General features: G+C 47.2%; 1 protein-coding gene across 1 annotated transcript; it reads left to right on the forward strand.

The window, feature by feature from the left end:
- Window positions 1-3,528: 3,528 nt before the first annotated feature.
- On the forward strand, window positions 3,529-15,338 carry LOC147116134 (BRISC and BRCA1-A complex member 1-like; the record flags this gene model as incomplete). The annotated part of the gene is given in 6 exon segments (XM_085992009.1): window positions 3,529-3,724; window positions 5,971-5,995; window positions 6,103-6,232; window positions 13,057-13,143; window positions 13,911-14,027; window positions 14,029-15,338. Coding segments are annotated over 6 exon segments (639 nt in total), but the record flags the coding sequence as incomplete, so codon positions are not given.
- Between the last annotated feature and the right edge of the window lie 521 nt (window positions 15,339-15,859).

Genomic DNA, 15,859 nt, shown 5'->3' on the forward strand with positions numbered 1-15,859 from the left:
TCTCTCTCCCGCCTCTCTCTCTCTCTCCCGCCTCTCTCTCTCTCCCGCCTCTCTCTCTCTCCCGCCTCTCTCTCTCTCCCGCCTCTCTCTCTCTCCCGCCTCTCTCTCTCTCCCGTCCTCTCTCTCTCTCCCGTCTCTCTCTCTCTCCCGTCTCTCTCTCTCTCTCCCGCCTCTCTCTCTCTCCCGCCTCTCTCTCTCTCCCGCCTCTCTCTCTCTCCCGCCTCTCTCTCCTCTCCCGCCTCTCTCTCTCTCCCGCCTCTCTCTCTCTCCCGCCTCTCTCTTCTCCCGCCTCTCTCTCTCCCGCCTCTCTCTCTCTCCCGCCTCTCTCTCTCTCCCGCCTCTCTCTCTCTCTCTCCCGCCTCTCTCTCTCTCTCTCCCGCCTCTCTCTCTCTCTCCCGCCTCTCTCTCTCTCTCTCCCGCCTCTCTCTCTCTCCCGCCTCTCTCTCTCCTCCTCTCTCTCTCTCTCTCCCTCCCGTCTCTCTCTCTCTCTCTCGCCCGTCTCAATTCAATTCAAATCACTTTATTGGCATGACAAGTTACATTTTATGTTGCCAAAGCATCGAAAAAACATTCATGTTTGTGCACAAAAATACAGATCTCTCCATACAGTGTTATAAACCGATATATCCCTGAGTGTATAAATATACTTTCATATAATTTATATATACTCTCTTCTTATATTTAGTGGTTGTCCCTCTGTTTATGGCAAGCTGTAACATAGTGTGCCGCTAGTGTTACACAATTTCTCTCTTCCCCTAGTAGGTATGGGAGTTTTTTGGTCGTCATTCAAATTTCTGAATTCCGGGCATATTTTTGTGAATTTTGGGTAGAAGTTCTCCCTTATGCCCTGATATTTTCTACAAGCTGTGAGGAAGTGCATCTCTGTCTCCACCACTCCTGACTGCAGTGAGAGCATATCCTGTCCTCTCTTGGTAGCCGGGTCTGCCTGTGTCTACCTTTTTCGATCGCCAGGCTATGTTCACTAAGTCTTGGTGTGGAGATGCCGGAGTTGGACTGGGGTGGACAAATGTAAGAAGTCACACAACACCAGGTTATAGTCCAACAGCTTTATTTGAAATCACAAGCTTTCGGAGCGCTGCTCCTTCTTCAGGTGAAGTGGAGAAATGCATAAAGACACAGCTTATATAGTCAGAGAATCATGTCAGATGTTTACAGGTAACCTTTCCAACTGCCATTTATCACACCTCGGCAGAGAGATAATCACAGCAGTCAAAGCATGGTACGTCGGCGAGACCATGCAGACACTGCGACAACGGATGAACGGACACCGCGCAACAATCACCAGGCAGGAGTGTTCCCTCCCAGTCGGGGAACACTTCAGCAGTCAAGGACATTCAGCCTCTGATCTTCGGGTAAGCATTCTCCAAGGCGGCCTTCGAGACACACGACAACGCAAAATCGTCGAGCAGAAACTGATAGCCAAGTTCCGCACCCATGAGGACGGCCTCAACCGAGATCTTGGGTTCATGTCACGCTACATGTAACCCCACCTGACGCAGGGTCATCCAGACTCGAGTCGACATTGGCTTGTTCTCTCTACACAGATGCGGCCGGACCTGCTGTGATTTCCAGCCAAAAAAAATGTTTTTTGTCTGTTTTTTTGTTTTTCATACAGACCCCAGCATCTGCAATATTTGACCCCTTGTGACCCCACCTCATTGTTCTTTGATGTAATGTTTCCCTGACTGACCTGTTTGGACACCATTCACACCTTTGACTGCTGTGATTATCTCTCTGCCGAGGTGTGATAAATGGCAGTTGGAAAGGTTACCTGTAAACATCTGACATGATTCTCTGACTATATAAGCTGTGTCTTTATGCATTTCTCCACTTCACCTGAAGAAGGAGCAGCGCTCCGAAAGCTTGTGATTTCAAATAAAGCTGTTGGACTATAACCTGGTGTTGTGTGACTTCTTACATTTGTTCACTAAGCCTGTACATTGTTGAGGTTTTTCTCAGTTTGCTATCCTTTACCATGGTCAGGTAATCAGCCATGTTGTATTGTCTGTTTAGGGCCAAGTAACAATTGAGTTTGCTTTGGGTTTTTGTTGTTTCTGCCCAATATGACATATTTTTCCTTTTGCTTAGCGACGATTGTGTTGGGTCGAATTCTTTGTGTTACGCTGTCACTGTCCTGGGGCTGGTTATTGTTAGTAGTGTTAGTAGTTACTTCACTGAGTCCCAGGACTAGTTGACTGAGGGTATTCTTCTTTATGGTCCTCTCTTGGCATTTCAGGGCTTCGTAATGATAGCATTGGGGGTTGCTCATTTCTAGGTGTTTCCAAAATTTGGTGGCTCTTTTTTGGATAGTGATTATTAATGGATATTGGCCTAGTTCTGCCCTGCATGCATTGTTTACGGTTTTCCTTTGAGTCCGGAGGATACTTTTACAGAATTCTGCATGTAGGATCTCAATTGGGTGTTTGTCCCATTTTGCAAATTCTTGTTGTGTTAGCGGTCCCCACACTTCACTGCCATAGAGTGCAATTGGTTCAATTACTGATTTGAAAATTTTGAGCCAAATGCTAATTGGGATTTCTATTTGGATTGATTTTTTAATGGCATAGAAAGCCCTTCTTGCTTTCTCTTTGTTCATTCACAGCCAGTTTGAAATTTCCCGTAGAACTGATTTTTAAGCCCAAGTATGTGTAGTTAGTGGTTTGTTCAATTTTGGTTGTTCCTAGTGTGAAATTTATTTTGGATCTTTGCTGGAACACAAGGACTTTGGTTTTTTGGGGATTTATTGTCAGGGCCCAAGTCTGGCAGTACGACTCCAGCAGATCCAGGTTCTGCTGTAGACCCTCCTTAGTTGGTGACAGCAGAACCAGGTCGTCTGCATAGAGGAGGAATTTAACCTTGGATTCATATAGGGTGAGGCCGGGTGCTGTAGATTGTTCAAGTAGTTTTGCCAATTCATTTATGTAAACATTAAAGAGTGTCGGTGAGATTGGCGAGCCCTGCGTCACCCCCCGCCCCTGTGGGAAGTATTTTGTTTGTTTGTCTCGAATTTTAACTGCACGTTTGTTGTTTGTATACATTGACTTAATTACATCATATGTTTTTCCCCCTACCCCGCTTTCGATAAGTTTCAGGAATAAACCGTCATGCCAGATGGAATCGAAAGCCTTCTGGAAATCTATAAAGCATGCGTAGATTTTGCTTTTGTTTTGATGAACGTGTTTGTCAATTAGGGTCTGTAGGGTGAAGATATGATCTGATGTTCTATAGTTTGGCAGGAATCCAATTTGGCTTTTACTCAAGACATTGTGCTCCTCAAGGAAGTTTATAAGTCTTTTGTTTATGATACTACAGAATACCTTCTCTCTCGCTCTCCCGCCTCGCTCCCCCCCCCCCCCCCCTCACCCTCTGGCCCCGCCTCCCGCTCCCTCTCGTGCACTCCCTCCGCCTCCCGCTCCCACCCCTCCCTCAATTTCCCATTGAGTTTTGCCATGTCAACAGTCATGGTGCAGCGCCAGCCTTGGGTCTCTGGATGGCATTGGAGTGTAATTCTATTTACGTAATGACTTGAGCTCAAGTCTCATTCTAACATATTGTCCTCTTTGTAGCACTGATGTGAGATGTTGGCTATTTTGCACGTTACATGTCCTATTTCTCTCCTTCCAGCTGTCTGGATTTACCTCTGACCCCCGGGAGGTTTGCAGCTGCCTGTATGATCTGGACACGAATGTCTGTGAGTCGTTCAGTATCCTTTTCTAATGAAGGTCCACAAGTCCCTGAATAGATTAGTGTCGCAGCCGGTGCTTACCTGCAGACTATCCGTGTTGCTCTACCTGACTGCAGTGTGCATTCTAGGCCTGGTGTTGGGGGGTGCACTGTGTAAGATGTGGAAACCCCTAGTCAGGGACACTGTGCAGTGTTGTTATTAGGAGCTCAGTAAACCAATAAATATGAAAGTTTCATGTCGTATCCACTGGATCTGTCTCAATAATCTTCAATAGTATAATTATAGATTTGGACGTTCTGAATTGAGCATTTTCAGCTGTATAACACTGGGGTACAGTACTGGTGGGTATAGGTCTGTCACTGTATAACACTGGGGTACAGTACTGGTGGGTATAGGTCTGTCACTGTATAACACTGGGGTACAGTACTGATGGGTGCAGGTCTGTCACTGTATAACACTGGGGTACAGTACTGGTGGGTACTGGTCTGTCACTGTATAACACTGGGGTACAGTACTGGTGGGTACAGGTCTGTCACTGTATAACACTGGGGTACAGTACTGGTGGGTACAGGTCTGTCACTGTATAACACTGGGGTACAGTACTGGTGGGTACAGGTCTGTCACTAACACTGGGGTACAGTACTGGTGGGTACAGGTCTGTCACTAACACGGGTACAGTACTGGTGGGTACAGGTCTGTCACTATAACACTGGGGTACAGTACTGGTGGGTACAGGTCTGTCACTGTATAACACTGGGGTACAGTACTGATGGGTACAGGTCTGTCACTGTATAACACTGGGGTACAGTACTGGTGGGTACAGGCCTGTCACACTATAACACTGGGGTACAGTACTGGTGGGTACAGGTCTGTCACTGTATAACACTGGGGTACAGTACTGGTGGGTACAGGTCTGTCACTGTATAACACTGGTACAGTACTAGTGGGTACAGGTCTGTCACTGTATAACATGGGTACAGTACTGGTGGGTACAGGTCTGTCACTGTATAACACGGGTACAGTACTGGTGGGTACAGGTCTGTCACTGTATAACACTGGGGTACAGTACTGGTGGGTACAGGTCTGTCACTGTAATACTGGGGTACAGTACTGGTGGGTACAGGTCTGTCACTAACACTGGGGTACAGTACTGGTGGGTACAGGTCTGTCACTGTATAACACTGGGGTACAGTACTGGTGGGTACAGGTCTGTCTGTATAACACTGGGGTACAGTACTGGTGGGTACAGATCTGTCACTGTATAACACTGGGTTATAGTACTGGTGGGTACAGGTCTGTCACTGTATAACACGGGTACAGTACTGGTGGGTACAGGTCTGTCACTGTATAACACTGGGGTACAGTACTAGTGGGTACAGGTCTGTCACTGTATAACATGGGTACAGTACTGGTGGGTACAGGTCTGTCACTATAACATGGGTACAGTACTGGTGGGTACAGGTCTGTCACTGTATAACACTGGGGTACAGTACTGGTGGGTACAGGTCTGTCACTGTATAACACTGGGGTACAGTACTGGTGGGTACAGGTCTGTCACTGTGTAACACTGGGGTACAGTACTGGTGGGTACAGGTCTGTCACTGTATAACACTGGGGTACAGTACTGGTGGGTACAGGTCTGTCACTGTATAACACTGGGGTACAGTACTGGTGGGTACAGGTCTGTCACTGTATAACACTGGGGTACAGTACTGGTGGGTACAGGTCTGTCACTGTATAACACTGGGGTACAGTACTGGTGGGTACAGGTCTGTCACTGTATAACACTGGAAAGTGCAGAAAAGATTTACAAGAATGTTACGGACTGAGAGAGGATGGAACAATCAGGAAAGGTCGAATAGGCTGGGGCCAGTTTCTCTGGAGAAGAGACGACTGACCGGAGACCAGATAGAGGTTCGATTGGGTTGTTGTGGAGAAACTGTTTGCACTTGTGGAGGCGTGCAGAACAAGGGCGCATCAATATAAGATAGTCACTAACGGATCAATCAAATAAAATCATTTAGGAGGAATTTCTTTACACAGAGCGGTGAGAATGTGGAACTTGCTGCCACAGGGAGTGGCTGAAGCAGAGAGCACCGAGGGATTTAAGGGGAGGCTTGATGCGGAACATGAGGGAGAGGGATCCGGGGGGGCAGGGCGGGAGGAGGCTCCTCTGGAGTATAAACCTGTCGGGCCGATTGGCCTGTTTCTGTGCTGGATGTTCTATGTAATTCTTTGTTCTTCTCCTTAAAGTCTTTTTTCAGATCTGGACGGGCTGTTTAACCTCATGTGAGTGGCCTACTCCTGCTCCGATTTCTTTTGTTATCCGCTCGCTCAGCAGGCATTATCCTTGAGCTTACTACTCTGATCAATTCTTTTTTAATCTGATCCCACAGACAGCAGAAGATTGAGCTGCCAGTAACGGAAAATGTTCAGACCATCCCACCGCCGTACATTGTACGAATGATCCTGGTCTACATTCGAACACCCTGCCACCCACAGTCGGCCTCAATGGAGCGGCTCAATGTGAGTAGGGAATGGTCTTTCATTTCCTGCTTGAACTTTGTACCCCCCCGCCCCTCTCGCCTGATGGACCTGGGACCGTCTGCTGCTGCACCCAAGTGGCCATTCTTGATGCGTGAGCCTAGAGGGGGAAAAAAATTATCTGGTTATTTATCACACAGCTGTTTGTGGGAGCTTGCTGTGCGCATATTGGCTATCACCTTTCCCTACATTTCAAAAGTACTTCATTGACTGTGGCCAAATCCCGTTCACCCATCACCCCTGTGCTCGCTGACCGGTCCAGCAACACCTCGATTTCAGAATTCCCATCCTTGTTTTCAACTCCCTCCATGACCTCGACCCCTCCCTATCTCTGTAATCTCCTTCAGACCCACAACCCCCACCCCCGAGATATCTGTGCTGCTCAAATTTTCCCCCTCTTAAGCTTTTGGTCACCTGCCCTAATTTTCTCCCTGTGTGGCTCGGTGTCAAATTTTTTGTCTTACAATATTCCTGTGAAGCACCTTGGGACGTTTTACTACGTTAAAGGCGCTATATAAATACAAGTAGTGGTTGTTGTGAAGGGCTTTGGGACGTGCTGGGTCATAAGAACATAAGAAATAGGAGCAGGAGTCGGCCGTTCGGCCCTTCGAGCCTGCTCCGCCATTCAATGAGATCATGGCTGATCTTCTGCCTCAACTCCATTCACCGGCCCTATCGCCATATCCCTTGATGCCCTTACTAGTCAGAAATCTATCGACTTCTGTTTTGAATATACCCAATGACTGAGCCTCCACAGCCCTCTGGGGTAGAGAATTCCAAAGATTCACCACCCTCTGTGTGAAGAAATTTCTTCTCATCTCAGTCCTGAATGGCCTACCCTTTATCTTGAGGCTGTGGCCCCTGGTTCTAGACTCCCCAGCCAAGGGAAACATTCTCCCAGCATCCACCCTATCAAGCCCTGTAATAATTTTGTATGCTTCAATGAGATCCCCTTTCATTCTTCTGAATTCAAGAGAATACAGGCCTCGTTTACTCAATTTCTTCTCCTACGACAGTCCCGCCATCCCAGGAATCAATCTCGTGCACCTTTGTTGCACTCCCTCTATGGCAAGTATATCCTTCCTTAGGTAAGGAGACAAAAATTATACACAGTACTCCAGGTGTGGTCTCACCAAGGCCCTATATAATTGGAGTAAGACTTCTTTACTCCTGTACTCAAATCCTCTTGTAATGAAGGCCAGCATACCATTTGCCTTCCTAATGGCTTGTTTTTTATTTATTCATTGATGGGATGTGGGCGTCGCTGGCTAGGCCTGCATTTAGTGCCCATCCCTAATTGCCCTTGAGAAGGTGGTGAGCCGCCGCCTTGAACCGCTGCAGTCGATATGGTGTAGGTACACCCACAATGCTGTTAGGAAGGGAGTTCCAGGATTTTGGCCCAGCGACAGTGAAGGAACGGCGATACAGGTCCAAGTCAGGATGGTGTGTGGCTTGGAGGGGAACTTGTAGGTGGTGATGTTCCCATGCGTCTGCTGCCCTTGTCCTTCTAAGTGGTAGAGGTCGCGGGTTTGGAAGGTGCTGTTGAAGGAGCTTTGGCGAGTTGCTGCAGTGCATCTTGTAGATGGTACACACTGCAGCCACAGTGCGCCGGTGGTGGAGGGAGTGAATGTTGAAGGTGGATGGGGTGCCAATCAAGCGGGCTGCTTTATCCTGAATGGTGTCGAGCTTCTTGAGTGTTGTTGGAGCTGCACTCATCCAGGCAAGTGGGGAGTATTCCATCACACTCCTGACTTGTGCCTTGTAGATGGTCGAAAGGCTTTGGGGAGTCAGGAGGTGAGACACTCGCCGCAGAATTCCCAGCCTCTGGCCTGCTCTTGTAGCCACAGTATTTATGTGGCTGGTCCAGTTCAGTTTCTGATCAATGGTAACCCCCAGGATGTTGATAGTGGGGGATTCAGCAATGGTAATGCCATTGAATGTCAAGGGGAGATGGTCATTGCCCGGCACTTGTGTGGTGCGAATGTTACTTGCCACTTGTCAGCCCAAGTCTGAATGTTGTCCAGGTCTTGCTGCATATGGACACGGACTGCGTCAGTATCTCACGAGTCTCGAATGGTGCTGAACAGTGTGCAATCATCAGCGAACATCCCCACTTCTGACCTTATGATGGAGGGAAGGTCATTGATGAAACAGCTGAAGATGGTTGGGCCTAGGACACTGCCCTGAGGAACTTGTTGCACCTGCACATTCACTTTCAGTGACTCATGTACAAGGACACCCAGGTCCCTTTGAGCATCTGCATTCCCCAATCTTTCACCATTTAGGAAATACTCTGCCTTTCTGTTTTTTTCTACCAAAGTGGATAACTTCACATTTATCCACATTATATTCCATCTGCCATGCTCTCGCCCGCTCACTGAGCCTGTCGAGATCCCCTTGAAGCCTCTTCACATCCTCTTCACAACTGACACTGCCACCTAGCTTTGTATCATCAGCAAATTTGGAAATGTTACATTTAGTCCCCTCATCCAAATCATTGATATAGATTGTGAATAGCTGGGGCCCAAGCACCGATCCTTGCGGTACCCCACTAGTCACAGCCTGCCATCCTGAAAAAGACCCGTTTATCCCTACTCATTGTTTTCTGTCTGTTAACCAATTCTCAATCCATGCTAGTATATTACCCACAATTCCATGTGCCCTAATTTTGTTCACCAACCTCTTGTGTGGGACCTTATCGAAGGCCTTCTGAAAATCCAAATACACATCTACCGGTTCCCCTTTGTCTACTCCACTAGTTACATCCTCAAAGAACTCCGATAGGTTTGTCAAACAGGATTTCCCTTTCATAAATCCACGTTGATTCTGCCCAATCTTACTATTAGTTTCTAAGTGCCCAGTTATTGCATCCTTTATAATAGATTCCAGCATTTTCCCAACTACTGATGTGAGGCTAACAGGTCTGTAGTTCCCCGTTTTCTCTCTCCCTCCTTTCTTAAATAGTGGGGTTACATTTGCTATCCTCCAATCTGCAGGAACCGTTCCAGAATCTATAGAATTTTGGAAGATGATAACCAATGCGTCCACTATCCCAATGTACTGTTTTTTTACTAATAATAGTTTCTTTAAGTTCCTCATTCTTGTCACACCCTTGGTTTTCTCGTATTTCTGGGAGGTTTTTTATGTCTTCCTCCGTGAAGACAAAAACAAAGTATTTATTTAATTTCTCTGCCATTTCCTCATTCCCCATTATAAATTCTCCCATCTCTGACTGTAAAGGACCTACATTTACCTTCGCCAGTCTTTTCCTTTTCACATACCTATAGAAGCTTTTACAATCTGTTTTTGTATTTTTCGCTAGTTTGTGCTCATATTCCATTTTCCCTTTATCAATTTCTTGGTCCCCCTTTGCTGATTTCTAAAAAGATCCCAATCCTCAGGCTGACCGCTCTTTCTGGCAACTTTATAAGCTTCCTCCTTTGACTTAATACTAGCTTTAATTTCTTTTGTTACCCATGGTTGGATCACTTTTCCTTTTGGGTTTTTATGCCCCAGAGGAATATATGTTTGTTGCAAATGATGCATTATTTCCTTGAATGTTAGCCATTGTATGTCCACCTTCATACCTTTGTGTAGTCTCCCAATCTACCATGGCCAACTTGTCCCTCATACCCTTGTAGTTTCCTCTGTTTAGATTGAAGACCTTAGTTTCAGATTGGACTACATCACTCTCAAACTTAATGTAAAATTCAATCGTATTATGGTCACTTGTCCCTAAAGGCCCCTTTACCACAAGATTATTGATTAGCCCTTTCTCATTACACAGTACCAGATCCAGAATAGCCTGTTCCCTGGTTGGTTCCTCCACATACTGATCCAGGAAACCATCTCACATGCATTCCAAGAATTCGTCCTCCACACCATTAGTGATAATTTGATTTGCAGTCAATATGTAGATTAAAGTCCCCCATGATTCCCGTATTGCCCTTGTTACATACACTTCTAATCTCTTGATTGATACTGTGCCCTACATCACCACTACCGTTTGGTGGCCTATACACAACTCCCACCAATGTTTTCCACCCTTTGCTGTTTCTTAGCTCCACCCAAACTGATTCCAGTTCTACATCACGATCTGCCGAGCCAAGATCTTTTATCTCTACCGTACCGATCGCATCCCTTATTAACAGCGCTACGCCACCTCCTTTTCTTTTTTGTCTGTCCTTCCTAAATGTTGAGTACCCTGGAACATTCAGTTCCCAGCTTTGGTTACCCTGCAACCATGTCTCTGTAATGCCAATTACATCATACCCATTTACTTCTATTAGTGCCATTAATTCATCCACCTTGTTGCGAATGCTACATGCAATTAGATAAAGTGCTTTCAACTTTGCCTGTTTAATATTTGTCTGCACTTTGACCCTCTTTACTGTTGGCCTTTGTTTCTGCTCCCTACTAGTTTTGCTGACTACTTTTCTAACTTGCACTTCCAGCTTCGTTTCTCTCCGTTCTGGGCCCACACTGAGGTTCCCAGCCCCCTGACAAACTAGTTTAAATCCTTCCCAACAGCACTAGCAAACCCCCCTGCGAGGATGTTGGTCCCGGTTCTGCCGAGGTGTAATCCGTCCAGCTTGTACAGGTCCCACCTTCCCCAGAATCAGTCCAGGATGCCTCAGGAATTTAAATCCCTCCCTCCTACACCATTTAGGACTGAGATGAGAAATTTCTTCACTCAGCGGGTTGTGAATCTTGGAATTCTCTACCCCAGAGGGCTGTGGATGCTCAGTCGTTGAGTATATTCAAGAAATCGATAGATTTTTCGGCACTGGGGAATTGAGAGATATGGGGATCGGGCAGAAATGTGGAGTTGAGGTCGAAGTTGAACCATGGTCTTATGGCTGGTGGAGCAGGCTCGAAGGGCCAAAGGCCTACATCTGTTCCTAATTAGGAGGTCGTGAAGCAAGTTCTTTCTTTCTAGACAGTGAGTGTCTACAGGGAGTTCCACCTCTCGGGAGAGGGTAGATCAGAGCCCCGGCCGGTCCTGTCTTTGGCCAACACTCTCACACTTACCTCCCATCACACCGGCTAATGAGCAAGAGGAGCCCCGGATGATTTTCCCTTCTCTGACCCGTGGAACTGAGGCCTGTTTTAGCCCTGTATTGCCGCCCCAGCGGAAATCTGCCAACTTGGTACAGATCGGGAATCGAACCCGGGCAGCGTAATTAGCCACTGGGGGCGTCGCTGTCTGGAAAATGGATCGACAATCGTGCTGTGGTGTTGGGTTCAAATCCCGGAGGGCACAATTAGTCGGTTGGAAAAGAAGGGCGGAACTTTTTAATTGATCTGTGGAATGTTACCAGGGACAGCAGTTGAAGTGGGCGGTGTGGGGTGAAGAGGCAGCTGTGCGTTTCTGGAGAAACCTTGACAATGTACAGACTTAGTGAACATAGCCTGGCCATCGAAAAAGGCAGACCCGGCTGCCAAGAGAGGACAGGATATGCTCTCACTGCAGTCAGGGAGTGGTGGAGACAGAGATACACTTCCTCACAGCTTGTAGAAAATATCAGGGCAAAAGGGAGAATTTCTACCCAAAATTCACAAAAATATGCCCTGAATTCAGAAATTTGAATGACGACCAAAAACTTCCATACCTACTCGGGGAACAGAGAAATTGTGTAACCTTAGCGGCACACTATATTACAGCTTGCCATAAACAGAGGGACAACCATTAAATCTAAGAAAAGAGTATATACAAATTATATGAATGTATATTTATACACTCAGGGATATATCTGTTTATACACTGTATGGATAGATCTGCGTTTATGTGTTCAACCATAAATGTTTTTCGATGCTTTGGCAACATAAGATGTACCTTGTCATGCCAATAAAGCGAATTGAATTGAAAGATGGGACGTGGGATTGAGGGAGTGGGCTTGTTGGACTAAATTATCTGTTCTGTTCCTAAAATTGCTTGTGTTCAATATTAAATCTGTAGCTGCCCGGACAGTCTGACGGCCCCCTCCCCACAGGCACACCTCTGCACAAACCCATCACTCCAGGCATTGCCTGCCATCATAATCCATGTCGTTTGAGTATTTGTTCTGTGCAACACCAGCCGCAGAGGACGAGAGCAGTGAAAAGTCAACGCCTGACCTGTGACCTTGACGTCTTCATTGACCTTCCGAGCACCACCCTGGGCAGATTCTCAACTCCCCGAGGTCTCCACCACCGGCACTTAGTCCCGCCCGCCAATCAACTTCCCTCGGCTCCCTGCACTGAATTTGAAAAAATACGCCCTTGTTTCCAATCCCTCCATAGGCTCGTCCCGCCCCTGCTGGTGTCCTCCGCTGTTCCTGGGTCTAGACTTTCTGTCGCTCCTGCCCCGCCCAGTCCAACAGCAGCAACACTGCCTTTATGTGCTCGGTCCTTCTCTTTCTAACACTGTATCTCTCTCCACCTTCAAAAGCCTCCCAAGAACCTGCCTCTTCAACTACTGATAGGAGCCAGAGGAGGCCATTCAGCCCCTCATGGCTGATCTGTATCTCAACTCCATTTTACCCGCCTTGGCACCGTAACCCTCAATACTCTTACCCAACAAAAATCTATCAATTTTTGATCCTCGTTGCCTGCTCTGTGTTTGGTTGGTATCCATTCTACTCCTTTGGCGAAGCACACTGGGATGTTTCACTGGTTTAAAGGCACTGCAAGTATAACTTCTGCTCACAAACGACTAAAGGACTGGACAGAGAGCAGCTGAACAGCCAGATCATTACTCTGTGTAACGGGTAGCACCTGCCTTACTCGATGCCCTGTGTAATCCCTGTGTTTTCTCCACCTCTCAGAAAATTCTGCAATCTCCTTATTTTTTCTTCGACGTGATTTATATTCACAACGGGACTGAGGAAATGGACGAAGACTCCAGTTGCAAGGTAAGGTTGTGTTTTGTGTATCGCTCTTTCTCGCCCGCCCGCTCTTTCTCTCCATCTCTCTCACCCGCCCACTCTTTTTCTCTCTCTCTCTCTCTCTCACCTGCTCTTTCTCTTTCTCTCTCTCTCACCCGCTCTTTCTCTCTCTCGCTCTCTCGCCGGCGCTGTATATATTGCAACTCCCTAACCAGGTTGGTGCAGATTCTCCCAAGGGGCAGTAAAGAAAGAAAGACTTGAATTTTATAGCACCTTTCAGGACCTCAGAACGTCCCAATGCGCTTTACTGCCAAAGCAGTACTTTTGAAGTTTACTTACTGTTGTAATGTAGAAACGCACCAGTCAAATTGCGCACAGCAAGGTCCCACAAACTGCAATGTGATAAATGACCAGTTAATCCGTTTTTGATGGTGTTGGCTGAGGGATAAATATTGACCAGGACACGGGAGAACTCCCCCCTGCTCTTCAAATAGTGGCCACGGGATCTTTTACGTCCACCTGAGAGCGCAGACGGGGCCTCGGTTTAACGTCTCATCCGAAAGACGGCACCTCCGACAGTGCAGCACTCCCTCAGCGCTGCACTGGGAGCGTCGGCCTAGATTTTGTGCTCAAGTCTCTGGAGTGGGACTTGAACCCACAACCTTCTGTCTTTGAGGCCTAGGTGATAAAAGGGACTGGGAAACATAACTCCATACAATAACATTTTCACTATCATTATTAATTTTTTTCCTGCAGATTCTGTATATTTAATTTTTGGTGGTTTCTTTGTACAGGAAGTTTATTCATTTTTCAATAACTTGGACACGAAGGGAACGAGCTACAAGTACGACGTGTCACTCACCGGGCAGGCGGTGGAGCTGCACAACTGCATGGCCAAGTTACTCGCACACCCCGTTACAGAGGCCGGTCCAGATCCACGCGGTTTATAGCCTGCTGGAGGACGAGGAGGGAGTGGAAGTGGAAGCGACCGTTTGATGGGAGAATGCTGGCGAGGGAAGCGAATTAAAATCCTCTCTCTCTCTCGATTCTGTAAACTTTGATCAGGTCCAGCAAAGGGTCTGTGACTGCAAACTACCCAATGCCTCCCCGTGCAGCACAGGGGGCTGAATATACACTCGTAGCTATGGAGCTGGGAAAGTCTCCCGTTTGCATGCATACACGGTCTTAGGTAGAGTTAATCTGCAAGCGTTTTACTCCCAGAGTAACCCAGCTCCTTAATAAATCTGAGCATTCCTTGAGTTGAATCCTCAGTAATGCCCATTCCGCTTTTGCCATCAAGCTGTTTCTCCCCTCCTGTTCCAAGTGGACTATTCTGCTGTTGATGTCGTGGGTTGAACGTTCCCTGTTCAGCCTATGAGGGCACTTTCTCCGTGAAATTGGACTACAGCATAATTCAAACAGGGTAGCTACTGGGCGTCTTTAGTAAATTGGTGCCAAAACATTACAGGATAAACTTACACCAGTCGATATATTTCAATGTGCGCAAATTGGCTGCCGCGTTTCCCCCATGTTAAAACAGTGACTGCACTTCAAAAGTACTTCATTGGTTGTAAAAGCGCTTTTTATATCGGTGCCTCACCCTGTATCTCCAGCCCATTCTGGCCGTGGCTGGAGGTGTCATTTAGTGGGTGCTTGTGCACGGAGGGATGTTTCTCGCTGTCTCACTGTCAGATTGGGCCATGACTTGAGACGAGCGTCTCGTCACTTGCGTGCAGGCTAGTAATGTCGCCATTGCGTTGGAACATTTTGGCTTCATGACGCACTCCAGAGACTTGAGCACGTAACCTCGTCTCTCTCTGCGTGCGGGACTGAGGGAGTGCTACATCGCTTTCGGACAAGATGTTCAACTGCAATCTCGTCTGCCTATTTCGGTTGATGTTAAAGATCCCATGGCACTACTGGAAGAGCAGGGGAGCTTTCCTGGCGTCCAACCCACCGCCAAAAACACAAGATCAACCAATGCTTCATCCCGATATGTTTGTGTGACATTACTGGGCATGATGGCTGCTGTGTTTACCAAAGTCATCGTACCAGTAACTCATTAGATGGGAAGAGCTTCAAGAGGTTTCAAATACATAACACGCAATGTAAATACAACTCGTCAACAACACTGGCCAAAAAATTGTTTCATGAAAACCTGAAGCAAAACAATTATTGCCAATTTTGTTTGCTTTTAAAAGAAAATAAAGCTACTGAAAGGATTTTCTGTATCTTTAATGTTACACTGAATTACATAATTATTTACAGCACAGAAACAGGCCACTTGTCTCAACTGGTCCGTGCCGGTGTTTATGCTCCACACGAGCCTCCTCCCGCCCCTCTTCATCTCACCCTCTCAGCAGATCCTTCTATTCCTTTCTCCCTCGTGTGTTTACCGAACTTCCCCCTCTTCGGCTTGTCTTGCTGATTGTTGCCATGCAACACCACAACCACTTTGAATGCTGGGCCTGTGAGTGCGACCCAGGTATTTCTCCTGCTGGACTCTGCCAGCAATGGTGCTGGGGGCCAGAGGGAGAGGAACTGAAGGGTGTGGGAGGGGATATAACGGAGGAGGCGGTTGCAGAGACGAGGTGGGGCGAGGCTGTGGTGGGATTTGCAGAATGGTCACTTGGTTGAGGAAGTCAGGCTCCCATCTGTGCAGTACTCTGGTCAGAGCACTGTATCCAGTTGTGGTCAACAAGACACGAGGAGGCATTCAGGGATGTCCCACCAACCTGATTCC

Source organism: Somniosus microcephalus, chromosome 6 (assembly GCF_052327205.1).
Source record: "Somniosus microcephalus isolate GS21.2 chromosome 6, FLI_Smic_1.0, whole genome shotgun sequence".
NCBI classification, from domain to species: domain Eukaryota; kingdom Metazoa; phylum Chordata; class Chondrichthyes; order Squaliformes; family Somniosidae; genus Somniosus; species Somniosus microcephalus.